Source organism: Hylobates moloch, unplaced genomic scaffold, assembly GCF_009828535.3.
Source record: "Hylobates moloch isolate HMO894 unplaced genomic scaffold, HMol_V3 SCAFFOLD_11, whole genome shotgun sequence".
Taxonomy (NCBI): domain Eukaryota; kingdom Metazoa; phylum Chordata; class Mammalia; order Primates; family Hylobatidae; genus Hylobates; species Hylobates moloch.
In genome coordinates this window covers 38,452,738-38,478,946 of record NW_026652286.1, presented here as the reverse complement: position 1 = coordinate 38,478,946, position 26,209 = coordinate 38,452,738, and the positions used below count along the sequence as shown (strand labels likewise).

The 26,209-nt window shown below is 44.9% G+C and overlaps 1 protein-coding gene across 5 annotated transcripts in view; it reads right to left on the bottom strand.

Annotated features, from left to right (window-relative positions):
- The window catches only part of TMEM41B (transmembrane protein 41B), a 42,868-nt gene extending 18,168 nt beyond the window's left edge, over positions 1 to 24,700 (bottom strand). For 4 of the 5 annotated variants that reach the window (XR_009215609.1, XM_032166646.2, XM_032166647.2 and 1 more), the window contains exons 1-3: positions 24,229 to 24,700; positions 8,673 to 8,790; positions 4,077 to 4,205 (exon numbers count right to left, since the gene is read on the bottom strand). Coding sequence is in view for 4 of the 5 variants with exons in the window: in XM_032166646.2 (XP_032022537.2) it covers positions 4,077 to 4,205; positions 8,673 to 8,790; positions 24,229 to 24,673 (692 nt within the window). In the remaining variant the exon portion in view is untranslated. Of the gene's footprint in view, positions 1 to 4,002; positions 4,206 to 8,672; positions 8,791 to 24,228 lie in introns of those variants that run through there. The other variant, XM_058446586.1, reaches the window with a different exon arrangement.
- Positions 24,701 to 26,209: the final 1,509 nt, after the last annotated feature.

Here is a 26,209-nt window from a genome sequence, read left to right as displayed (position 1 = left end):
TTGGGAGGCCGAGGCGGGCGGATCACGAGGTCAGGAGATCGAGACCATGGTGAAACCCCGTCTCTACTAAAAATACAAAAAAATTAGCCGGGCGTGGTGGCGGGCGCCTGTAGTCCCAGCTACTCGGAGAGGCTGAGGCAGGAGAATGGCGTGAACCCGGGAGGCGGAGCTTGCAGTGAGCCGAGATTGCGCCACTGCACTCCAGCCTGGGCGACAGAGCGAGACTCCGTCTCAAAAAAAAAAAAAAAAGAAATTAACTATAATTCCTTATTGTCCTAAAGACTAATCTGATGAGAATCTAAAAGTCCACACCAAGTATTTGCTCAAAGGGTCACTTAAGCGTAGGGTCTTTATTTTTTCTTTTTTCCAATTTACTGAAGAAACCAGATCATTTGTAGAATTTACCATTTATTGAATTTTGCCTATTGGATACTTAGGGTGGTTTATGTTCTATCCTTTATCTTATGCTAGTAGTCAAAACTATGCTTCCTTTTCCATGGGAATGTGACTTGAGCTTAACCTTCTGTTTAGTAGTCTCTTCTCTTACACTGAAAAATCTCGGTTCTCGATAACACCAACATAGTTGCCTATTTGTGCTTTATATACTATGAAACATAAAGTAAATGTACAAAATATATACTATGCATTAGTATTAATAATCTAAAACGTTTCCACATATTTAAATATTTTACATTATTATTACTAACAATATGATTACTAAAAACAGTTTTAAAATTTTTGGCTAGGCCTGGTGACTCACACCTGTAATCCCAGCACCTTGGGAGGCTGAGGTGGGAGGATCGCTTGAGCCCAGGAGTTCCAGTTCGAGACCAGCCTGGGCAACATGATGAATTCCCATCGCTACAAAAAAATACATGAAGAGACGGGATTTCTTCATGTTGGTCAGGCTGGTCTTGAACTCCCAACCTCCGGTGATCAGCCTGCCTCGGTCTCCCAAAGTGCTGGGATTACAGGCGTGAGCCACCACACCCAGCCCTGATAATACTATTCTTAATTTTTGAGAAACTGCTATACTATTTTCCATAGTAGCTGCATCATTTTGCATTCCCACCAACAGTGCTCAAAGGTTCCAATTTCTCCACATCCTTGCCAACACTTGTTATTTTATTTCATAGTAGCCATACTAATAAGTGTGAGGTTGCTTTTGATTCTTAAGATTCGTGCTATTCTTTTTTTCATTTTGATTTTGTAATTATGCAAAACATTTACTTGCTTCTAAAGTCAAACCTACATTAAGAAAAGTTTCAGTCCTACCATTTTCTCTCTCTCCCTACAGGTAAACATTTTTACTGGTTTATTTATTTGAGATACAGTCTCACTCTGTCACCTAGAGTGGAGTGCAGTGGTGTAATGCTTCGCTGTAGCCTCAACCTCCCTGGGCTCAGGTGATCTTCCCACCTCAGCCTCCCAAGTAGCTAGGACTATAGGCATGTACCAAGACACCCGGCTAATTTTTGTATTTCTCGTAGAAACAGGGTCTAGCTACGTTGCCCAAGCCAGTCTCGAACCACTGGCCTCAAGCAATCCTCCTGCTTAAGCCTCCCAAAGTGCTGGGATTACAGGAATGAGCCACTACACCCGGCCAATTAGTTTTTTTAGAAAAATATAACAAGATACTTATGTATATGAGTGTACTCATATTATCCCCTTCTTCGATAAAACATAGCATATTTGTGTACTATTTTGCCCTTTGTTCTTTCACTTATCTGTATATTGTGAGTTAATACCTCAACAACATATGGATACTTCTGATTCTTTTTATTTATTTTTTATTTTTATTTCTTTATTTTTTTTTGAGACAGAGTCTCACTGTTGCCCAGGCTGGAGTGCAATGGCACGATCTCGGCTCACTGCAGGCTCCACCCCCCAGGGTTCACACCATTCTCCTACCTCAGCCTCCCGAGTAGCTGGAACTACAGGCGCCCGCCACCTCGCCCGGCTAATTTTTTGTATTTTTAGTAGAGACGGGGTTTCACTGTGTTAGCCAGGATGGTCTCGATCTCCTGACCTCGTGATCCGCCCGCCTCAGCCTCCCAAAGTGCTGGGATTACAGGCGTGAGCCACCGCGCCCGGCCTACTTTTGTTATTTTTTTGGGGGGAGGATGGAATCTTGCTCTGTCACCAAGGCTGGAGTGCAGTGGCACGATCTCGGCTCACTGCAACCTCCACCTCCTGGGCTCAGGTGATCCTCCTGCCTCAGCCTCCCGAGTAGTTGGGATTACAGGCGCGCATCACCAGGCCCAGCTAATTTTTGTATTTTTAGTAGAGACGGCGTTTCACTATGTTGGCCAGGCTGGTCTGAACTCCTGACCTCATGTGACTCGCCCGCCTCAGCCTCCTAAAGTGCTGGTGTTACAGGCATGAGCCACCATACCTGGCTACTTCTGATTCTTTTTAAATAGCTATATAATATCCCAGTGTTGTCAGGCGTGGCGGCTCATGACTGAAATCCCAGCACTTTGGGAGGCTGAGGAGCTCAGGAGTTCAACACCAGCCCAGACAACATAGCAAAACCTGGCTTCTACAAAAAAATCGAAAAATTAACTGGGTGTGCCTGTGGTTCCAGCTACTTGGGAGGCTGAGGTGGGAGGACCACTTGAGGCCAGGAGGCTGAGGCTGCAGTGAGCCATGAGCATGCCACTGCACTCCAGCCTGGGTGACAGGGCGAGAACCTCTCAAAAAAAAAAAAAAAAAAAAAAAAAGCCAGGCGCAGTGGCTCTTACCTGTAATCCGAGCACTTTGGGAGGCCAAGGTGAGCAGATCACCTGAGGTCAGGGGTTCGAGATCACCCTGGCCAATATGGTGAAACCCCATCTCCACTGAAAATACAAAAATTAGCCAAGCATGGCGGCAGGCGCCTGTAATCCCAGCTACCTGGGAGGCTGAGACTGGAGAATCGCTTGAACCTAGGAGGTGGAGGTTGCAGTGACTGGAGACTGTGCCTCCAGCCTGTGTGACAAGAGGAAAACTCCATCTCAAAAAAAAAAAAAAGTTGGCTTAAAAAGGATGATTATGTAGGCCAGGCGCGGTGGCTCATGCCTATAATCCCAGCACTTTGGGAGGCCGAGGCGGGCAGATCACGAGGTCAGGAGACCGAGACCATCCTGGCTAACACAGTGAAACCCCGTCTCTACTAAAAATACAAAAAATTAGCCGGGCGAGGTGGCGGGCGCCTGTAGTCCCAGCTACTCGGGAGGCCGAGGCAGGAGAATGGCGTGAACCCCCAGGGGGTGGAGCCTGCAGTGAGCCGAGATCGCGCCATTGCACTCCAGCCTGGGCGACAGTGAGACTCTGTCTGAAAAAAAAAAAAAAAAAAAAAAAAAAGGATGATTACTTTTACAACATCAAGAGGTAAATTACGTCTTTCATTAACTGAGAAGATCTGGAAAACAGTTTGGATAAGAATAAAAGATATTAACAAATCAGAAATGAAAATTAAACTCCACAATTTGCAAAATTAAGCACCCATAGCATAAGCAGTTTGAAATGAAGCTATTTTCCTGACTAGTTAAAATGTAATATATTTCTATACAATATATATTAAAAATTGTAAAAAACATTCATTCCTTTGAATAAGTATCTTAAGAATTTACAAAAGAAACAAGGCAAGAAAAAAACATGAACATAGGAGATTCATAATACATATCTATAAAAATTAACAACAAATTATACCTCCAAACCTAAGAGAACAATTATAAAAATACTATGGTGACTAGTAATTCAAAATAATTATATAAACTAATGTCAGTTAATGAATACAATTATTAATCAAACCCATAAAATAAACATCTTAATAATATGCAGTAAAGGAAAATGATAAGTTAAAAAAGCAGGATACAAAAGAACTTGTAATAAATATTCAGACATAAAAACAATTAGTTCAGGAAATAGGATTAAAGTGATAATTTTTTCCATTTTAATTTTTCAATTATTTAATATTGTTACACTGCAATAACAAATTTTAAAAGGAAAATGCTTATGTATAAATGAAGAGCAGACCTTTTACACTTTTTCTTAAACAAAATTAGAGAACATTTTTTCAGTTAAAAGGATACAAAATATATGTAGCAAAATAAGCTACAAGTACTTGAACATAAAAGGTGTCCTTGTATTTGGATAAAACTTTTCCTAGAGCCTTGGCATCATCCATATCTCTGGGAACCTTCATATTCACTCTTTCTTCTCTAAAGAAATAAAGTGAAAAATTTTAGAACAGAATTTTGCCAATATCAAAGTCAAGTTCACAACATGAAGTTTTATCCAAAATGATTTGATGCCTTGATCTGTTAAGTCTAAATCAGCAATTTTTAAGTTTAAAAGTTTATAATTTTTTCTTTTGTTTTGAGACATAGAGTCTTGCTCTGTTGCCCAGGCTGCAGTGCAGCGGTGGAATCTCAGTTCACTGCAATCTATGCCTCCCAGGTACAAACGATTCTCCTGCGTCAGCCTTCTGAGAAGCCGGGATCACAGGCGTGCACCACCATGCCCAGCTAACTTTTGTATTTTTAGTAGAGAGGGAGTTTCACCATGTTGCCAGGCTGGTCTCAAACTCCTGTGCTCAAGTGATCCTCCTGTCTCGGCCTCCCAAAGTGCTGGTATTACAGGAGTGAGCCACCGCACCTGGCCTATAAATTATTATTAATTTCGTTTTATTTTCATTATTTTTTTTTGACACAGAGTCTCACTCTGTTGCCCAGGCAGGAGTGCATTGGCGCCATCTCGGCTCAGTGCAACCTCCACCTCCTGGGTTCAGGTGAGTTTCCTGCCTCAGCCTCCCAAGTAGCTGGGATTACAGGCACTTCCCACCATGCCTGGCTAATTTTTGTATTTTTAGTAGAGACGGGGTTTCACCATGTTGGCCAGGCTGGTCTCAAACTCCTGACCTCAGGTGATCCGCCTGCCTTGGCCTCCCAACGTGCTGGGATTACAGGAGTGAGCCACCGTGCCCGGCTATAAATTATTTTTTAATACTTTAATATACTTTCATGAGACAGGTAATTTTTTCTTTTTAATGTCTCAGCAGAATCAGAGACAGGTAATTTATATATGAAGGTTCTGGATGACGCAAACCAAAGGTTAAAGGCATTTGTTCCAACACTGAAACAAATTTTAACTTGAATACAAGAAATGAACCACTGGCCAGGCACGTGGTGGCTCACGCCTGTAATCCCAGCACTTTGGGAAGCCAAGGCGGGTGGATCGCCTGACGTGAGGAGTTCGAGACCAGCCTGGCAAACATGTTGAAACCCCGTCTCTACTAAAAATATAAAAATTAGCTAGGCGTGGTGGTGCACACCTGTAATCCCAGCTACTCGGGAGGCTGGGGCAGGAGAATCACTTGAACCCGGGAGGCAGAGGTTGCAGCCAGCCTCCCACCTGGGCAACAGAGTGAGACTCTGTCTCAAAAAAAAAAAAAAAAAAGAAAAAAAGAACCACTGATGTTAGTATATTAAAAACATTTAACATCATTTTGGGTAATCCTGATGATAAATAATAATTTACAATGAAAATTAAGTAAAAATGTAACAAATTCGCAGTTCAAACATTTTCTTGAATATCACAGATCAAAGTCCACAAAATACTGCAAGTTTTCCATTACTTTTACTCTATATTTGGCACTTTGTTTGGAACTGAATGATTTCTTGCTTAGGAAAGCCTCGAATAATCACCTTTGTGTTTCACGCATATTATGATCATTTCTGTTTTTTGTTTGTTCTATAGGCAGGATCCCATGCTCTGTCACCCAGGCTGGATAGAGTGCAAAGGCACTATCATAGCTCAATATTACCTCCATCCCCTAGGTTCAAGTGATCCTCCCACCTCAGCCTACTGAGTAGCTGGGACTGCAGGCACATGCCACTATGCTCTGCTATTTTTTTTTTTAGACAGAGTCCCGCTCTGTCGCCCAGGTTGGAGTGCAGTGGCATGATCTCGGCTCACTGCAAGCTCCGCCTCCCGGGTTCACGCCATTCTCCTGCCTTGGCCTCCCAAGTAGCTGGGACTACAGGTGCCCGCCACCACGCCTAGCTAATTTTTTTATTTTCAGTAGAGATGGGGTTTCACCATGTTAGTCAGTCTGGTCTCGAACTCCTGACCTAAGATGATCCACCCACCTTGGCCTCCCAAAGTACTGGGATTACAGGCATGAGCCACCTTGCCAGGCCACTCTGCTAATTTTAAAATTTTTTATAGGCCGGGCACAGTGGCTCAGGCCTGTAATCCCAGCACTTTGGGAGGCTGAGGTGGGTGGATCACGAGGTCAGAAGTTCAAGACCAGCCTGGGCAGTACGGTGAAACCCCATCTCTACTAAAAACACAAAAATTAGCTGGGCATGGTGGCAAACACCTACAGTCCCAGCTACTTGGGAGGCTCAGGCAGGAGAATCGCTTGAACTGGGAGGTGGGGGCTGCAGTGAGTCGAGATTGCACCACGGCACTCCAGCCTGGGCGACAGAGTGAGACTCTGTCTCAAAAAAAAAAATAAATAAATAGAAGTTTTTTATACAGATGGGGTCTCGCTATGTGACCCAGGCTGTTCTCAAACTCCTGGATTCAAGTGATCCTCTCAAAGTGCTAGGACTAAAGGCATGAGTCCTCATTTGTTTACATGACAAAAAAAATTTAACTGACCTATGGCTGGGAACAGTGGCTCACACCTGTAATCCCAGCACCCACCCTGTCTCTACAAAAAACTAAAAAACTAGCAGAGCATGGTGGTGCATGCCTGTACTCCTACCTACTCGGGAAACTGAGGCAGGGGATCGTTTCAGCCCAGGAGGTTGAGGCTGCAGTGAGCCATAATTGTGCCACTACACTTCAGCCTGGGTAACAGAGCAACACCCTGCCTCAAAAGAGGTGTGAGCCCCTCTTTCTCAAGTCCAGTAAGATACCCAGTAAACTAAAGGTTCCTACTTGCGAAATTCATAAAACTAAAAAGACTCTAGGCTGGACATGGTGGCTCATGCCTGTAATCCCAGCACTTTGGGAGGTCAAGGTGGGCAGATCATATGAGGCCAGGAGTTCAAGACCAGCCTGGCCAACATGGCAAAACCGCATCTCTACTAAAAATACAAAAATTAGCTGGGTGTGGTGGCACACACCTGTAATTCCAGCTACTCGGGAGACTGAGGCAGGAGAATCACTTGAACCCGGGAGGTGGAGGCTGCAGTGAGCTGAGATGGCACCACTGCACTCCAGCCTGGGCAACAATCTCAAAACTCAGTCTCAAAAAAAAAAAAAAAAAAAAAAAGGTGGGCTGGGCACAGTGGCTCACGCCTGTAATCCTAGTACTTTGGGAGGCCAAGGTGGGCAGATCACTTGAGGCCAGGAGTTTGGGATACAAAAATTAGCTAGCCGTGGTGGCACACACCTATAATCCCAACTACTCAGGGGACTGAGGCACAAAAATCCTTCAACTCAGGAGAGAAGGCAGAGATCGCAGTAAGCCAAAATCAATACCACTTACTCCAGCCTGGGCGATAGAGTGAAACTATCTCAAATGAAGAAAAAAAAAAAAAAAGAAAAAGAATTGTGAATGAAGGCAGTTTGGAGAAAACATGACCTTCCTGATACTTTGAAATCACATTTCATAGTTCTCCATTACCACATCAGGCTGGCCCTGGTTGAAAGTCTAACTACATCTTAGTAGTCCTTCATATAATCTATGATTATACCAGGATGGTATTACTAGGGTTAATAGCTCTGGGATATTTTGCCCTTCTAAAATATATTTCCAGGCTGGGCACAATGGCTCAAGCCTATAATCCCAGCACTTTGGGAGGCCGAGGCAGGTGGATCACTTGAGGTCAGGAGTTCGAGACCAGCCTGGCCAACATGGTGAAACCCCATCTCTACTAAAAATACAAAAATTAGCTGGATGTGGTGGCCCACCCCTATAATCCCAGCTACGAGAGTCTGAGGCAGGAGAACTGCTTGAACCTGGGGGGCAGGGCTTACAGTGAGCTGAGATCACGCCACTGCATTCCAGCCTGGGTGACAGGGCGAGACTCTGTCTCAAAAAAAAGTGTGTAAGGCCGGGCGCGGTGGCTCACGCTTGTAATCCCAGCACTTTGGGAGGCCGAGGCGGGCGGATCACGAGGTCAGGAGATCGAGACCACGGTGAAACCCCGTCTCTACTAAAAATACAAAAAATTAGCCGGGCATGGTGGCGGGCGCCTGTAGTCCCAGCTCCTCGGAGAGGCTGAGGCAGGAGAATGGCGTGAACCTGGGAGGCGGAGCTTGCAGTGAGCCGAGATCACGCCACTGCACTCCAGCCTGGGCGACAGAGCGAGACTCCATCTAAAAAAAAAAAAAACAGTGTGTGTGTATATATATATATGTATATATATATGTGTATATATATATGTGTATATATATGTGTATATAATATGTGTATATATATGTGTGTGTGTGTGTGTGTGTGTATAAATATATTAAATATATATATACACACACACATATATATGTATGTATTTCCACATGGGTTTTGCCGAGTTGCCCAGGCTGGTCTCGCACTCCTGGACTCAACTAATCCACCCACCTCAGCCTCCCAAAGTGTTGAGATTATAGGCGTCAGCTACTGCACTTGGCCTTGATCCACTTTCATCTTATAAATATCTATACATTTTCAGTTTATCTCTCAGTATACTTACTCACTAAGCTGAGGAAAATTTTTATATACCAAAAACATAACAAAAGCTGCAGATAAGAAAATGGACACCAATATAAGGAGTGACATTCTTGCTGATCCAGCTTCTGCCCAGGACTTTTCTGGAAGAAAAAAGAAGGTATCATTAAGATAAATATAAAGGAAGACATGCCAGCAAGTAATTTCTGCAAATGCTTTCTTTCCAGAAAATGGTGCACGCTTTTGCCTAAAACGATGTGACATTAAATTTAAGCACTGGGCCAGGCGCAGTGGCTCATGCCTGTAATCCCAGCACTTTGGGAAGCCGAGGCAGGTAGATCACTTGAGGTTGGGAGTTCAAGACCAACCTGACCAACACGGAGAAACTCCGTCTCTACTAAAAATACAAAATTAGCTGGGCATGGTGGTGCATGCCTGTAATCCCAGCTATTCTGGAGGCTGAGGCAGGAGAATTGCTTAAATTTGGGAGGTGGAGGTTGCGGTGAGTGGAGATAGAGCCATTGCACTCCAGCCTGGGCAACAAGAGCAAAACTTCGTCTAAAAAAAAAAACAATAATTAATTAAATTTAACCACTGTACAGTACTTGAAGTTTATTAACTGGATATATTACTTTGGGGGATATATCCATTTTAGAAGTATGAAAAAGCAGAACACTTGGCCGGGCACAGTGGCTCACGCTTGTAATCCCAGCACTTTGGGAGGCCGAGGCGAGTGGATCACGAGGTCAGGAGATCGAGACCATGGTGAAACCCCGTCTCTACTAAAAATACAAAAAAATTAGCCAGGCGTGGTGGCGGGTGCCTGTAGCCCCAGCTACTCGGAGAGGCTGAGGCAGGAGAATGGCGTGAACCCGGGAGGCGGAGCTTGCAGTGAGCCGAGACCGCGCGGCTGCACTCCAGCCTGGGCGACAGAGTGAGACTCCGTCTCAAAAAAAAAAAAAGAAAAGAAAAAGCAGAACACCAGACTCTGTAACATTGGCTTATTGATAAGCCAAAGGGGAAAAAAAGAACATTGTTCTAAATGCTCTAAATTTTATCACATACCGCCAATTTCATATTTCTATACTGGGAGCCAACAGCATAGACAAAATGGCCCCTTTGGAAAAATGAGGTAATTTGGCAATTACTTCAACTGTTTTAAGAACATAAATATTCGCAAATGCAACTGGAGAAAAGTTGTACTTTCTCTTTGTACCAAATGCATCGGAATATAAACTTGAATCTCAAAAGTTTTGGGTACCTCTGCAACTCCAACAATGGGAGAATATTTGTAGTCCCTCAAAAGGTAATCTCAGTATTAGCTTAAAAAATTACATGAACGAGGCCAGGTGTGGTGGCTCACGCCTGTAATCCCAGGACTTTCGGAGGCCGAGGCGGGCAGATCACCTGAGGTCAGGAGTTCAAGACCAGCCTGGCTAACATGGTGAAACCCCCATCTCTACTAAATCCCAAAGTGCTGGGATTATAGGCGTGAGCGAACCTGCCCAGTCTCCAAAGCATTTTAATATCTACTTATAATTAACCTGTAATTTCTGTTGAAATAAGAACTGCTTAGGTTAGTGCTTTGATAACACTAAATATAAATTATTCTTAACTATTCATTAAATTTAACAAGTTTTCTATAAAGTTTTAGTTATGTGAAAAACTAAATGATCTTTTCCTACTTTCAGTAATCTAAACAATCTAACTTCCCAACTAGTCCCTATTATTCTTTTTCTTTTTTTTGAGACAGAGTCTCACTCTGTCGCCCAGGCTGGAGTGCAGTGGCGCAATCTTGGCTCACTGCGAGCTCCGCCTCCCGGGTTCACGCCATTCTCCTGCCTCAGCCTCTCCGAGTAGCTGGGACTACAGGCGCCTGCCACCACGCCCAGCTAATTTTTTGTATTTTTTAGTAGAGACGGGGTTTCACCATGGTCTCGATCTCCTGACCTCGTGATCCGCCCGCCTCGGCCTCCCAAAGTGCTGGGATTACAAGCGTGAGCCACCACGCCCGGCCTTTTTTTTTTTTTTTTTGAGATGGAGTCTTGCTCTGTGGCCCAGCTTCTGTCACCCAGCCTGGAGTGCAGTGACACGATCTCAGCTCACTGCAACCTCTGCCTCCCAGGTTCAAGCCATCCTCCCATCTCAGCCTCTGGAGTAGCTGGGATTACAGGCACGTGCCACGAGGACCAACTAATTTTTGTATTTTTAGTAGAAACGGAGTTTCACATTGTTGGCCAGGCTGGTCTCGAACTCCTGACCTCAGGTGATCCGCCCACCTTGGCCTCCCAAAGTGTTAGGATTACAGGCGTGAGCCACCGCGCCCGGCCTCCAACCAGTCCCTATTATTCTAACTTTGTTATGTTTCATCTTAATCTCAAAAAGGAGATTTGCTCAACTCTTACTTCTAAAATTTATTGCAGGAAGGAAGAGGATCATAATATGGTACAAAAGGTACCTTCTCATGGAACAATAAACCAAGCATGCCTGTCTCTTAGTACTCTAGTTCATTAACCCACAGACATATTGATATGTATGCTTTTTTAGAGCACAGAGAATTAAAAACACACTTTAAACATATCAGGTAGGTCAAACATGAAAAGGTCTCTTCAGAATCTTGTAATAACAAATGCCTAACTGTCCATCACATTTATGCTCTGGTTATTATCTAATTCAATACATATCTTGAGGCCTCCTGTTATATTCACTCACATTCTCTAAAAAAAGAAAGCATAATCAGCAAAAAGTAGCAAAAACATCAGGGTGTACTAAATCCAATTGAATAAAAAATGTTGTTTTGGTTTATAAATATAAACCCTATTTATTTATTATTTATTTACTTTTATGAGACAGTGTCTCATTCTGTTGCCCAGAGTGGAGTGCAGTGGTGAAATCATAGCTCACTGCAGCCTTCAACTCTTGGGAGTTGAACGCCTTCAGCTTCAATCCTCCTGCCTCACCCTCCTGACTAGCTGGGACCACAGGTGTTTGTGACCATGTCTGGTTAATTAATTTTTTTTTTTTTTTTTTTTTGATGGAGTCTCACTCTGTCACCAGGCTGGAGTGCAGTGGCGTGATCTTGGCTCACTACAACCTCCGCTTCCTGGGTTCAAGCAATTTTCCCGCCTCAGCCTCCCAAGTAGCTGGGACTACAGGCGCACGCCACCATGCCCAGATAATTTTTGTATTTTTAGTAGAGATGGGGTTTCACCATGTTGGCCAGGATGGTCTTGATCTCTTAACCTCCTGATCTGTCCCCCTTGGCCTCCCAAAGTGCTGGAATTACAGGCGTGAGCCACCACGCCCAGCAATTTTTTGGTTTTGTATTTAGAGACCAGGTCTCACTATTTTGCCCAGGCTGGTCTTGAACTCCTGGCTTCAAGCAATCCTCCTGCCTCAGCCTCCCAAAGTGCTGGGATTACTGGTATGAGCCATTGAACCGGGCTAGAAAACCTATTTAAACACAAACCGTTTTCACAAGGCTAAAATAGTTATTTTTCTATTTTATTGAATAAAAAGCTATTCAATAAAGTAGGTAAAGAATGAGGGTAATATATATATATATAAGTATTGAGTTTTCTATAGGTTGACATCAAAACAAAGACACATTATACATGAAAGTAGTGTATTTTTTTCAGGATGTCCATTATGATAATTTATAATTATAGGCCAGGTGTCGTGGCTCACTCCTGTAATCACAGCACTTTGGAAGGCCAAGGTGGGCAGGTTGCCTGAGGTCAAGAGTTCGAGACCAGCCTAGCCAACTTGGTGAAACCCTGTCTCTACTAAAAATATAAAAAATTAGTCGGGCGTGGTGGCACGCCCCTATAGTCCCAGCTACTGGGGAGGCTGAGGCACAAAAATTGCTGGAACCCAGGAGGTGGAAGTTGTGGTGAGCCAAAGTTGCGCCATTGCACTCCAGCCTGGGCGACAGATATTAATTATAGATGAATTATAGATATTTAACTGTTTTGGAGATACACTTCACATTATACACTTCTTAAAGGTATGCTACTTTTAAATCCAACTAACTTGCCCCAGCCCAGTTTTAACTTACTTTCCTGCTAGAATCAGGTCCAGAGTATAAGAAAAACTAACAAAAATAATTTAATATTATGAGCATCTTTTAAAACCTTCAAAACCATTAATAATTTTTTTTTCTTTTTAGTAGACGGAGTCTTGCTCCGTTGCCCAGCCTAGAGGGCAGTGGCATGATCTCGGGTCACTGCAACCTCCGCCTCCTGGGTTCAAGCAATTCTCTTGTCTCAGCCTCCGGAGTAGCTGGGATTACAGGCGCCTGCCACCACGCCCAGCTAACTTTTTTGTATTTTTAGTAGAGACGGGTTTTCACCATGTTGTTCAGCCTGGTCTCGAACTCCTGACCTCAGATGATCCACCCGCCTCAGCCTCCCAAAGTGCTGGGATTACAGGCATGAGCCACCGCACCAGGGCATTAATAAATTTTTTATCCTGAAGATATCTGCATACATAAGAATGACTTTTAAGAAAAAATGACAGATCTTTCCCCCTTTCTTAGAAATTATCTTTAGAACTTCTATCCAAGCTATGTACTTAAATATAGTTGTGCTTAGGACTGTCCACTAAACATCTATTAGGCACCAAATGTTTTGTTCACTCTGTGCTCCTAAGAAGCTGATGCCACCATTAGCTAGCTAGACATTCCCCTTCTCCCGACAAGGAAGAGTAGAGTTAAAAGGGGCATAGAGTTTATAGGAAAGCAAGATCACTGGGCTGAGTGAAGGCAAGATTCATGGACTTTGTGGAAATTTTGTTGAAGATTAAAAGATGGAAAAAGGGGCCAGGTGCGGTGGCTCACGCCTGTAATCCCAGCACTTTGGGAGGCTAAGACAGGTGGATCACCTGAGGTTGGGAGATTGAGACCAGCCTGGCTGACATGGTGGTCAGCACCTGTAATCTCAGCTACTTGGGAGGCTGAGACAGGAGAATCGCTTGAACCCGTGAGGCGGAGGTTACAGTAAGCAGGAATCGCACCATTGCACTCCAGCCTGGGCAACAAGAGTGAAACTCCCTCTCAAAAAGGAAAAAAAAGATGGGAAAAGAGTCAGCTTTTTGTTTGTTTTGAGATGGAGTCTCACTCTGTTGCCTAGGCTGGAGTGCAGTGATGCAATCTTGGCTCACTGCAACCTCCACCTCCCAGGCTCAGGCAATTCTCCTGCCTCAGCCTCCCGAGTAACTGGGACTATAGGCTCCCGCCATCATGCCTGGCTAATTTTTGTATGTTTAGTATAGACAGGGTTTCACCATATTGGCCAGGCTAGTCTCGAACTCCTGACCTCAGGCAATCCTTCCGCCTCAGCCTCCCAAAGAGCTGGGACTACAGGCGTGAGCCACTGTGCCCGGCCTAGAGTCAGCCTTCTATCCTGTACTGTATGCAGCTAAATATTTTAAAAGACTTAGGTAGGTAATATTTAGTCTTTTTCTCTTTTTTTTTTTTGAAACAGGGTCTCACTCCGTCAACCAGGCTAGAGTGCAATGGTGCAATCACAGCCCCCTGCAGCCTGGATCTCCAAGGCTCAAGATATCGTCTTACCTCAGCCTCCCAAGTAGCTGAGATTACAGGCGTGCATCACGCCCAGCTAATTTTTGTATTTTATAGAGACAGGGTCCCACTATGCTATGTTGCCCAGGCTGATCTCAAATTCCTGGGCTCAAGCAATCCTCCTGCCTCACCCTCCCAAAGTGCTGGGATTACATGTGTGGGCCATCACACCCAGCCTAATGTACTCCTCTTAGGTTAAAAATTAAATCAGGCTTTTAGTATGCTAGCTCTAAAACTACAATATTTTTCTTTCTTTACATAATGAATTCGCCAGTCCTAAAGTAAGGAATAAGATGAATGAAAGGAGTCAAGTGTTTAACTGGACTAAAGAACATTAACTACCCTGAGTTTTCCTTGAGTAGACATGTCTCTAATTACTACCTGTCTTATTACAATTGAATGATGAAATATATAGACATTTGAACAAAATTAACATCTAGGTTTAACTTGATAGATATTTTCTGGCCAGGCGCGGTGGCTCACGCCTATGATCCCAACACTTTCGAAGGCCGAGGTGGGCGGATCACAAGGTCAGGAGATCGAGACCAATCTGGCTAACACAGTGAAACCCCGTCTCTACCAAAAATACAAAAAATTAGCCAGGCATGGTGGCGGATGCCTGTAGTCCCAGCTATTCGGGAGACTTAGGCAGGAGAATGGCATCAACCCAGGAGGCCGAGCTTGCAATGAGTGGAGATCACGCCACTGCACTCCAGCCTGGGCAACAGAGCGAGACTCTGTCTCAAACAAACAAACAAACAAAAAAAATCCTTGATATTTTCCTCACTCTCTAAAATTAGGCAAACTTTCTCAAGCATTGTATTCTTTAGAAACACAAGAAAACAACTGATGAGGATGCAATAAAGCCTAGTGACATTCCACTTTGAGGTTCTCCTTTCACACAAACTGGTAAACAGAGAATGCTGGCAATTATAATTCAACAATCCTTGGGTATAATTACAAACCCAGAGTTTAGTTTAGAGTTCTAAACATAGATTAAAAAGTCATAGGCCGGGCGCGGTGGCTCACGCTTGTAATCCCAGCACTTTGGGAGGCCGAGGCGGGCGGATCACGAGGTCAGGAGATCGAGACCATGGTGAAACCCCGTCTCTACTAAAAATACAAAAAAATTAGCCGGGCGTGGTGGCGGGCGCCTGTAGTCCCAGCTACTCGGAGAGGCTGAGGCAGGAGAATGGCGTGAACCCGGGAGGCGGAGCTTGCAGTGAGCCGAGATTGCGCCACTGCACTCCAGCCTGGGCGACAGAGCGAGACTCCGTCTCAAAAAAAAATAAAATAAAATAAAATAAAATAAAATAAAAAGTCATAAATCTTGTTTTTATAGGTCTACATCTAAATTTATAGTATACACATTTATAATGTGCTTTCTTATGGCCACATTACACGCATGTGCCTTTTAGCATTTACAGCTACTCACACCAGCACTTTTTTTTTTTTGAGACGCAGTCCCGTTTTATCACCCAGGCTGGAGTGCAGTGGTGTGATCGCGGCTCATTGCAACCTCCACCTCCTGGGTTCAAGCCATTCTCCTGCCTCAGCCTCCCAAGCAACTGGGATTACAGGCATGGGCCACCACCCCCAGCTAATTTTTGTATTTTTAGTAGAGACGGGGTTTCACCACGTTGGCCAGGCTGGTCTTGAACCCCTGACCTCAGGTGATCCACCCACCTCGATCTCCCAAAGTGCTAGGATTACAGGCGGGAGCCACCACGCCCAGCCAGTACTCTGTATTTAGTAACCTCCAAAGCTTCCACCATACTAATTCCCAGTCTGAATTACCCCATTATGCGCTTTGCCAACCTCCTCCCAGGCCAAAGGTACTGTTAAAGAAAGCCAGAATTGGCCGGGCACGGCGGCTCACGCCTGTAATCCCAGCACTTTGAGAGGTCGAGGCGGGCGGATCACGAGGTCAGGAGATCGAGACCATCCTGGCTAACACGGTGAAACCCCGTCTTTACTAAAAAAATACAAAAAAATTAGCCGGGCACAGTGGCGGGCGCCTGTAGTCCCAGCTACTCAGCATGCTGAGGCAGGAGATCGGCATGAACCCAGGAGGCAGAGCTTGCAGTGAGCCGAGATGGCGCCACTGAACTCTAGCCTGGGCGACAGAGCGAGACTCTATCTCAAAAAAAAAAAAAAAAAAGAAAGAAAGCCAGAATCACACTCTTGGCCTACAAGACGTTCGACATGTTTTTCTAACTTCAATTACGGTTATCACTGGCAAACAGTAATTCTTTTATAGCACTCCCCAAAAGAGCTATTTCAAGTCACTTTAAGCCTTTGATTTTACCTTCCTTTACTTGCAACCAATGATACTGCCTCCTACTTTAATGAGCACCCCAATCTCTCCCTCAAGATTTGCTCACAAAATTATCTTCCCTTGCCCCTTTCCCTTCATCTTATCATTAAATATCAACACACTTCCTTCTATATCTTGCTCTCTGAATTCTCTCTTCTCCATATACCCAACATCTTCAATTTTTCCCTCTTACAAGTACCTTTAACTTCTAATATGCATAAATCCATCCTGAAAAATAATTTAATGTCCCTCTAGTAGCTCCTTAATTCTCTTACTACTTTTATAACAAAACTTTTGAAAAGCAAAATATTCCTATGTCTACGAGATCTTAGGAATGACTCATACTGGTCATCTAGTCCATTAGTTTTCAATATTCAGCGTTTTCTAGATATACTTGATCCCACCACGAACAAAGGAAAAAAAATCCATTTATCCTAAGGACATAAGCTTACAGGCCAACAAGTCTCTTAAGGTCACAAGAATCCACTTTAATACTATCAGAAATAAACTTTATTTCAAAGGTCTTAAACCGTTAAAAAAATTAATTGAAAATGGTATTAATATCAAGTATAAATTTAAACAGCTGAAGTATCATAAAATAAAATCTTTTTTTCTTTTTTTTTGAGATGGAGTTTCACTCTTGTTGCCCAAGCTGGAGTGCAATGGCATGATCTCAGCTTACCACAACCTCCGCCTCCCAGGTTCAAGCAATTCTCCTGCCTTAGCCTCCCAAGTAGCTGGGATTACAGGCATGCACCACCGCACCCAGCTAATTTTGTATTTTTAGCAAAGATGGAGTTTCCCCATGTTGGTCAGGCTGGTCTCAGACTCCTGACCTCAGGTGATCCGCCTGCCTCAGCCTCCCAAAGTGCTAGGATTACAGGCATGAGCCACTGTGCCCAGCCAATAAAATCTTTTCTTTTTTTTTTTTATTTCGAGTCTCGCTCTGTCACCCAGGCTGGAGTGCAGTGGCGCAATCTCGGCTCACTGCAAGCTCTGCCTCCCAGGTTCACGCCATTCTCCTGCCTCAGCCTCCCAAGTAGCTGGGACTACAGGCACCCGCCACCTCTCCTGGCTAATTTTTTGTATTTTTAGAGAGACGGGGTTTCACCGTGGTCTCGGATCTCCTCACCTCGTGATCCGCCCACCTCGGCCTCCCAAAGTGCTGGGATTTACAGGCATGAGCCACCACGCACGGCCTTAAAATCATTTTTTAAACACACACAGAGGCCAGACACAGTGGCTCATGCGTGTAATCCCAGCACTTTGGGAGGCCGAGGTGGATGGATCACTTGAAGTCAGGAGTTCCAGACCACCCTGGCCAACATGGCAAAACCCTCTACTAAAAATACAAAAATTAGTTGGGTGTGGTGGTATGCACCTGTAATCCCAGCTACTTGGGAGGCTGAGGCATGAGAATCACTTGAACCTGGGAGACAGGGGTTGCAGTGAGCTAAGATCAAGCCACTGCGCTACAGCCTGGGCAACAGAGCAAGACACCGCACCCGGCCAACCTTGGACATTTTAAATCAACAAATCATTAAGATGGAGAACTTGTTAAATAGAATATTCCATTCCTTGCGTTTTTCTTCCGTGAGCTTACTTCTTCCATTTTCTCCCTTCTGTTGGACTCTTCATTCTCTTCCTTCCATGCCAGCCTGGACTCCAAGAAGTATCATCTGAACTAGCACCTTTGACTGAAATCCTTATTCTTTCCTTACAGCCATGTAACCAAAAATCAGTAATACAAATTCACTTTCTTCATTCCTACATCACAATGGTTTAGCACAAATACAGAAAAATCACTAAGTGATCCATCACAGAAATCCATGTCATTGGGAAAACCGATTTAGCTCTATTCCTACTCTTTCTTCTACATGTAGAATATGAATCAGGCTGAGCCAATCAGGTTACTCTGATGACCTACTGACAATAATGATAGGTTCAGGGAAAAGCATCTGATCTGAGGCAATCTAATCAGTGAATAGCAAGACTTCATCTGTAATACTAGGACAAAGATTCTCAAAATTAACATGCAAGCATTTAGCTTACCTGAAGCTTCAAGGGGAACCAAACTTAAGGTTAAGCTGACATCCAATAAGCAAATCAAGATATGAAAAATCTGATCCTGGCCGGGCATGGTGGCTAACACCTATAATCCCAGCACTTTGGGAGGCCGAGGCGGGTGAATTACTGGAGGTCAGGAGTTCAAGACCAGCCTGGCCAACTCGGAGATACCCCATCTCTACTAAAAATACAAAATTAGCTGGGCGTGGTGGCGTGCACCTGTAATCCCGGCTACTCGGGAGGCTGAGGCAGAATTGCTTGAATCTGGGAGGTGGAGGTTGTGGTGAGCCAAGATTGCACCATTGCACTCCAGCCTGGGCAAAAAGAGTGAAACTCCATCTCAAAAAAACAAAAAAAAGAAAGAAAAATCTGATCCTGAAGATGCTGAGCAACTGGCTCCAGCCTGATGCCACCAAATCCTACTCATCACTTGATTTATTTACATGGACCAATAAACTCCCTTTCAGCAAGGGTTCCAGTGGGTTTTCTGTCGACCAAAAAAATTCTGATACATAATACCTGGGTTGAGACTGACATCAACAAATCATACTAATGCTTTGGTTGATATTCAGCTGCCAAGTCTAGTCTTAGATTTCATCTACAGTAATCAGAGCTTCCTTCTTTCTGTAAGCCAGTACTTTGCTCATAGTAGACCTTGAGGAGTATTTGTTGAACAAATAGCAAGGCAGGATCTAGACCAGGGATCTGGATTATCCAAGTTAGAACAATATTGTCAGCCGGGCGTGGTGGCTCACGCCTGTAATCCCAGCACTTTTGGGAGGCTGAGGCAGGTGGATCATGAGGTCGGGAGATCGAGACCATCCTGGCTAACATGGTGAAACCCCGTCTCTACTAAAAATACAAAAAATTAGCCGGGCGTGGTGGCGGGTGCCTGTAGTCCCACCTACTCGGGAGGCTGAGGCAGGAGAATGGCATGAACCCCGGAGGGGGAGCTTGCAGTGAGCTGAGATCGCACCACTGCACTCCAGCCTGGGTAACAGAGCAAGACTCCGTCTCCAAAAAAAAAAAAAGAACAATATTGTCTTCTAGAAGCAATAAAACCAACTTTGAGAGTGTTTTTCAATCCTTTTTTGATTGTGTTCCAAGTAATGTATTATTATTATTTTTTTTTTTGAGATGGAGTCTCGCTCTATCACCCAGGCTGGAGTGCAGTGGCGCTATCTCAGCTCACTGCAACCTCCACCTCCCAGGTTCAAGTGATTCTCCTACTTGTAATCCCAAGTAGGTGGGATTACAGGTGTGCGCCACCATGCCCAGCTAATTTTTGTATTTGTAGTAGAGACAGGGCTTCTTCATGTTAGTCAGGCTGGTCTTGAACTCCTGACCTGATGTTCCACCCGCCTCGGCCTCCCAAAGTGCTGGGATTATAGGCATGAGCCACCACGTCAGCCTAAGTACACAAAATCTATATAACTCAAGAAAAGATTTAAAAAAAAAAACAAAACAGCATTTAATCCCAAAGCACTGATATTTTCTCTTCTTTTTTTTTTTTTTTTTTTTTTTTTTTTTGAGACAGAGTCTCGCTCTGTCGCCCAGGCTGGGGTGCAGTGGCACAAATCTCGGCTCACTGCAAGCTCCACCTCCTGGGTTCACGCCATTCTCCTGCCTCAGCCTCTCCGAGTAGCTGGGACTACAGGCGCCCGCCACCACGCCCGGCTAATTTTTTTTGTATTTTTTAGTAGAGACGGGGTTTCACCGTGGTCTCGATCTCCTGACCTCGTGATCTGCCCGCCTCGGCCTCCCAAAGTGCTGGGATTACAAGCGTGAGCCACCGCGCCCAGCCTTGATATTTTCTCTTCTATTCCATTTTTTAAAAATGCTTATTTTTTATTATGCATCAAATTGATTTCACACCCCTCACAAGGGTCATGACTTATATATTGAAAAACATAGCCGGGCGTGGTGGCTCATGAGGTCAGGAGATCAAGACCACGGTGAAACCTCGTCTCTACTAAAAAACAACAAAATTAGCCGGGCGTGGTGGTGGGCGCCTGTAGTCCCAGCTACTCGGAGAGGCTGAGGCAGGAGAATGGCGTGAACCCGGGAGGCGGAGCTTGCAGTGAGCCGAGATCGCACCACTGCACTCCAGCCTGGGTGACAGAGCGAGACTCCGTCTCAAAAAAAAAAAAAAAAAAAAGAAAAACATAGTCCAGCTCTCTTAAGTTAAAATGGAGAACTTGCTAGTAAATACATAGGTACATAGATCGGGGCAAACACCACCAAAAAAGAGTTATATACTCTGGTCCAGCCATTTTCAAACCGATTAGGTTAAGAGCCTTTTTTTTTTTTTTTTTAAACCAGGAGAAATAACTTTATTTGGACTGAGAGCTGGAGAATGAGAATAGGACCTGACATAGCATACTGGGCTAAGGAGGAGAGGTAAGGTTCCAAAACGGCAGTCAAAGCTCATCGACCAAACAGACTCTACTTCCCAGCAACCTTGCAGTTAGTGCAACCAACAAAAGGCCTGCTGGGGAATGTATTTTCCACTAAATTCCCCAAGTATGCCAACATTACAAAAAAGATAGAGGTTTTTCATCATAATTAAATTTCCACAATCCTCCCCAATCACGAGGATTATAAGCAGAAGTAAAAAATCACATTTTACAGATCTCAAACTTGTCTTCAACATTAGTTCATCATCTTCAAAAAACAGCTCCCCTGCTAAACTCATTAGCTATATGATCTATCCAAGCTATATCCTCTTCCCATTTTCCCTATCCACTCAGGGCTCAACAGCAGGGTGAAGTTCAGGCGGGGGTAGGGGGTGGGGAGCAAAAGGGCTACCTTCCCCCAGTAGAACATGGCATCTGAAGCTTGATAGGAGAGCAGAACTGGTGAGACTTGAGGGAAGGATCCAGGGCATGTATTCAGTCAGAATCACTGCTAGAAGAGGAGGAGGAATGCTTGCTATGCTTGTGCATCTTTTTATGAGCTTTCTTCATTTTCTTCTGTATCTTCTTGTCCACTATCACTGCTGGTCCGACCATGCTAGGAGCCAAGGGATTCACAGGAGGCATTCCAGGAGCAGACGGTGGGTATGGAGGAGGGTAGGGACCCGAGGATTGGCATCCTGTATACCCTGGCTGTGGCACAGGATGAGGGGGCCAACCTGGGGGGAAAGCTGAGGTTGCCCTGCGGAGCTCCTGGGGGAGGAGGACAGGGGCCTGGGGGAAAGGGTGGGTTGATAGGTGGTGAGTGGGCAGGATTGGAACCTCCAGGGCACCCAATGTTGTGTGGATATGGATTTGGCCCTGGCTGCCTGGCACTGGGATTCCACATGTTTAGGTGTGTCTTCCAGCCTTTCCACCGCTGCCTGGGCTTGATGCATTCTCAAGAGCTTCTTAACTAGTTTCACCTCCTGTCTGCTCTCTCATCTTCATCATGCAAAAATTAGACTTTCCGTGTTACCTCTGCCTTACTCAAGTAGTCAAAGTGGTCCACAGTCTACTAGGCTTAGCTCTGAGACTAGAGGCCAGAGTAATGGCAAGGAATCCACTAAATGTACCAAACATTGCAGATAGCGTGTAAAACAGTTCAAACATACATATGATGACAACCACTTATTTGTCAAAGTTATATATGTGTCACTTAATAGAATACAAATTCATTCCCAAGTATCATGGAATTTACAGGAACATTCTGACACATCCTGAACAGGCCAACCTCATCGCCTACTACCTACCCAACAGAAACCCTCTGCTCCTGACAAGTTAATCTCCTTACCTACACACATAAAAGTTTCACACTAACCTTCAACCCTACTACTCTCTTTCTCCTAGCCTGGAATACCCTTCCCTTCTCTCTACTTATCCAAACCTTACTTATCTGGCAAAGCACAATGGCTCATGCCTGTAATTCCAGCACTTGGGGAGGCCAAGGCAGGAAGACGCTTGAGCCCAGGACTTCAAGACACCCTGGCCCCTTCTCTACAAAAAAAAAAAAATTAGCTGGGCATGGTGGCAGACACCTGTAGTCCCAGCTACTTGACGGGGCTGAGGTGGGAAGATCGCATGAGCCCAGGTAGCTGAGGCTGCAGCAAGCTATGATCATGCCACTGCACTCCAGCATAGGTGACACAGCAAGGCCCTGTCTCAAGCCACTAAAAATAGGCCTTACTTCACCATGAAGTGAAGGCACGCCTTCACATCTCTTCCCTGTCTTCCTATAGATTTGTGATCTATAGATGTTACGGGACAGCATCATAAGAATAACTGTGTTGAATGTTTTGTTGTAATGATAAGATAAAAAAGAGCACTTTGGAAGTTTCAAGGTTTTATTTTTTGAATAGCTTTAGGTAAAAGTCATGAATAATACAACTGGCTGCTACCTCAAATGAGATGTCAATTTTCAGGGATGCCCTATCTGGAAAACACTTTTTCAGGAAACCCAGACCTTGGAATATTGTCACCCTCAGTAGTAGAGTCTTCAAAACAATCTTTCTTTTATTCAGAGCTGATTTATACATTAACAACAATTCATTTCTGAGTTTTTGAAGTTATATGAAGTTACCTGGCTCCAGCGTATGTAAGCTGGAAAAATACCCAAATACATAAGGCTGACAGAGCCAAATTAGACTGCTGGAGACATTTTAAATTATTTGAAAATACATTAACATTTTCTACTACACACTCTTAGAAGTTCTCCTTAGCCATCACTGGTGGTGGAACACACCTGTGTGAGCTACAGACAAACTTGTTAGGATCACTTCAGGTTTATCAGCTTTAAAATCATTTAAAGAACAATTCCAGGCCAACACGGAATCAAAGTATTTAGTTTCTATGTACAGTTTTTTCCTTAAAACAATATTTAAAGCCGTGAGATTCTGCAATTATAGAGGCAGTAGGAATAAAGAGAATACAAAAACCAAAAAAAAGCCGTGAGAAATGTCAGGATGATGTAGTGGGGAAATAAACTTTAGAATGAGTGACCTTAGCTGTAACTAAGTAACTGCTAATATTTATTTAGCCCCCACTTCATATCCAAGCATTACTCTAAATCTTTTAAGTGAATTATTTCGTTTAACCCACGCACCACCTATTAAGTAGATATTATTATCCCCATTTCACAGTTCAGACACTGAGCTTTTTTTGAAAGTTACCAAGTCCAAGGGTTACAAGTAAACAGGGCAGGGACTCAAACCCAGGTGTACTGCCACCTGGAAGTATTAAGTCCCTGCTCCTAACTACTACTTCATTGATCTGGCTTTATGACTTTATAAGTCATATACCCACCCTGGGCCTCAGTTTCTTCATCTGTAAAAACAACGCAACGAATGCTACAGTACAGCTCCTTCCAGCTCTGCCTAGCGTCGTTATCATCAACCTTACAATCTACCTGAGCGTCAACAAGCCAGTGTCATCCCTTCTTTTAAGTGAATTCTACTCAAACAGCATTTACAACGCACCTACTAGGCGTCTGGCCTTGTGCTGCGCGAGCGCCCAAGCCCAACTCCCCCACGGTCTCGGCTCCCGCCGCGGCGCCAGCAGGCCCCCTCTTTCGCCCCAACTCTCCGAGACCAGCGGTGGTCCTTTTCCCCTCCCGACACACAGAAGCCTCAGGCCACCCCCGGCTCTGCTCCCCGGGCCCACTCACCCTTCTGGTGGTCTCCGCTGCCAGGCACCGCGGGACCCCGCGTCCCCGCTGCCCCGTCCCCTACGGGGGTCGTGTGGTGAGCACCCATCTGCGATCGTTCGGAGACTCTGCCTTTCGCCATGGCTGCTGCAAGGTGAAGGGAGCGGTGCGGTGCCGCGCCCCCTAAACAACAAAACTCTGTCGCAGGCTCCTTACTACGCCGAAGTGCCACAGCCAGAGCCACTTCCGGCGCGACCTCCTCACCCGAGACGACCTTAGCCCAGCGAGCACAGCAACGCCCTGCAAACACCGGCAGCGCCCACCACAGGCTAAACCCCGCCCCGTGCCGCCCCCGAGCCTCGCGCGCTCGCGCCGGCCCAGTAACCGCGAGACAAGTCAGGGTCCTGGACCGCCCCTTCAGTGCCCCGCCCCGCCCGCGAGAAAGAGGGCGCCGGGGCGGGAGCATGCGGAGTCGCGGCACCCGAGTCACGCGGCGCCGACTCGCTGGCCCTGGCGTCTAAAGCGTAGCCTTAATTACCCGGAAGTGCGGTCCCAGGGACTACAAACCTTTTGTCCAGGCCACCGGAAGTGCCTGTGATTAGTCGGCATTTCGCGGCTGAGGCTGATTCAACCCATTACATCAGTTCCGTAGCTGCTGTCTTCAATTTGGAGGCGCCAGAGAGTGCTTGGTCTAAAGATGGTGGGAAATACAAAGGTTGAGCAAAACCTACCTGAATTTCAGGAAACTAAGGCTCAGAGAGGGCTACGTACAACCTGTGAAGATCACAGGATGGCAAAAATGGACTTAGAATCCAGGTTGTCCTGTTCCCGAAGCTAACGGTTTTGCATTAGCTGCTGCCCCTTACTACTAAACCCAAGTCAGCTCTACATTTAGCTTATCCGTAAGCTAAGCGGAAACATGCCTTTTCCACAGGTACTTTTTCTGCTTCTACCCCTCAGAGCACGTTCAGCTTACTCACCGTGGTTACCTCTTGAAAGCAACTTGGAGGCCGGTCGCGGTGGCTCACGCCTGTAATCCCAGCACTTTGGGAGGCCAAGGCGGGCGGATCGTTTGAGGCCAGGAGTGTGAGGCCAGACTGGCCAAAATGGTGAGATGAGACCCCGTCTCTGCTAAAAATACAAAAATTAGCTGGACATGGTGGCTTGTAATCCCAACTACTCGAGAGCCTGAGTCAGGAGGATCGCTTGAACCCCGGAGGCTGAGGTTGCGGTGAGAAATTGCACCGCTGCACTCCAGCATAGACGACAAAGCAAGACTCCGTCCCCCCCCCAAAAAAAAAATCCTGATTGTTTCTATTCAGTAATTACATTTCTAGGAAATTATTCCATGAAAATAAACATAAATAATTCCTCTGTATTAGTATAACAGTGAAAAACTAAAAGCAATATAAAAATCCAACACTAAATAAAAATGGTTAAGTAAATTATGGGAAACATTCAATTGAACTGTTATGTACACATCGTTTGCCTACTTCTGGCTCCCATTTTATTTCCTTCATAGTCATTAAAAGCAATTCTGTGAACTATTTGTTTACTTGTTTATTGTCTGCCTCCACGTTTAGAATATAAGCTTTAAGGCAGGGGCCTTGTCTTTTTGTTTTTTGTTTTTTTAAGTGATGGGAATCTCACTATATTGTCCAAGCTGGATTTGGACTTCTGGACTCAAGGGATCCTCAAGCATCAGCCCTCTGAGTAGCTGGGACTACAGGCTCCATGCCATGGCTCCCAGCTGGGCTGTGTCTTTTTGATCACCATTGTGTCCCCAGTAGCTGACAGAGTGCCAATACCTAAGTGGCCATTCAATGAATTTGTTGAATAATTTTTTTTTTGAGATGGTGCCCAGCGGAATAAATTTTCAATCTTAGAAAATTATATTTATGGGCCAGGTGCCATGGCTCACGCCTGTAATTTCAGCACTTTGGGAGACCAAGGTGGGCGGATCACCTGAGGTCAGGAGTTCGAGTCAAAAAAAAAAAAAAAA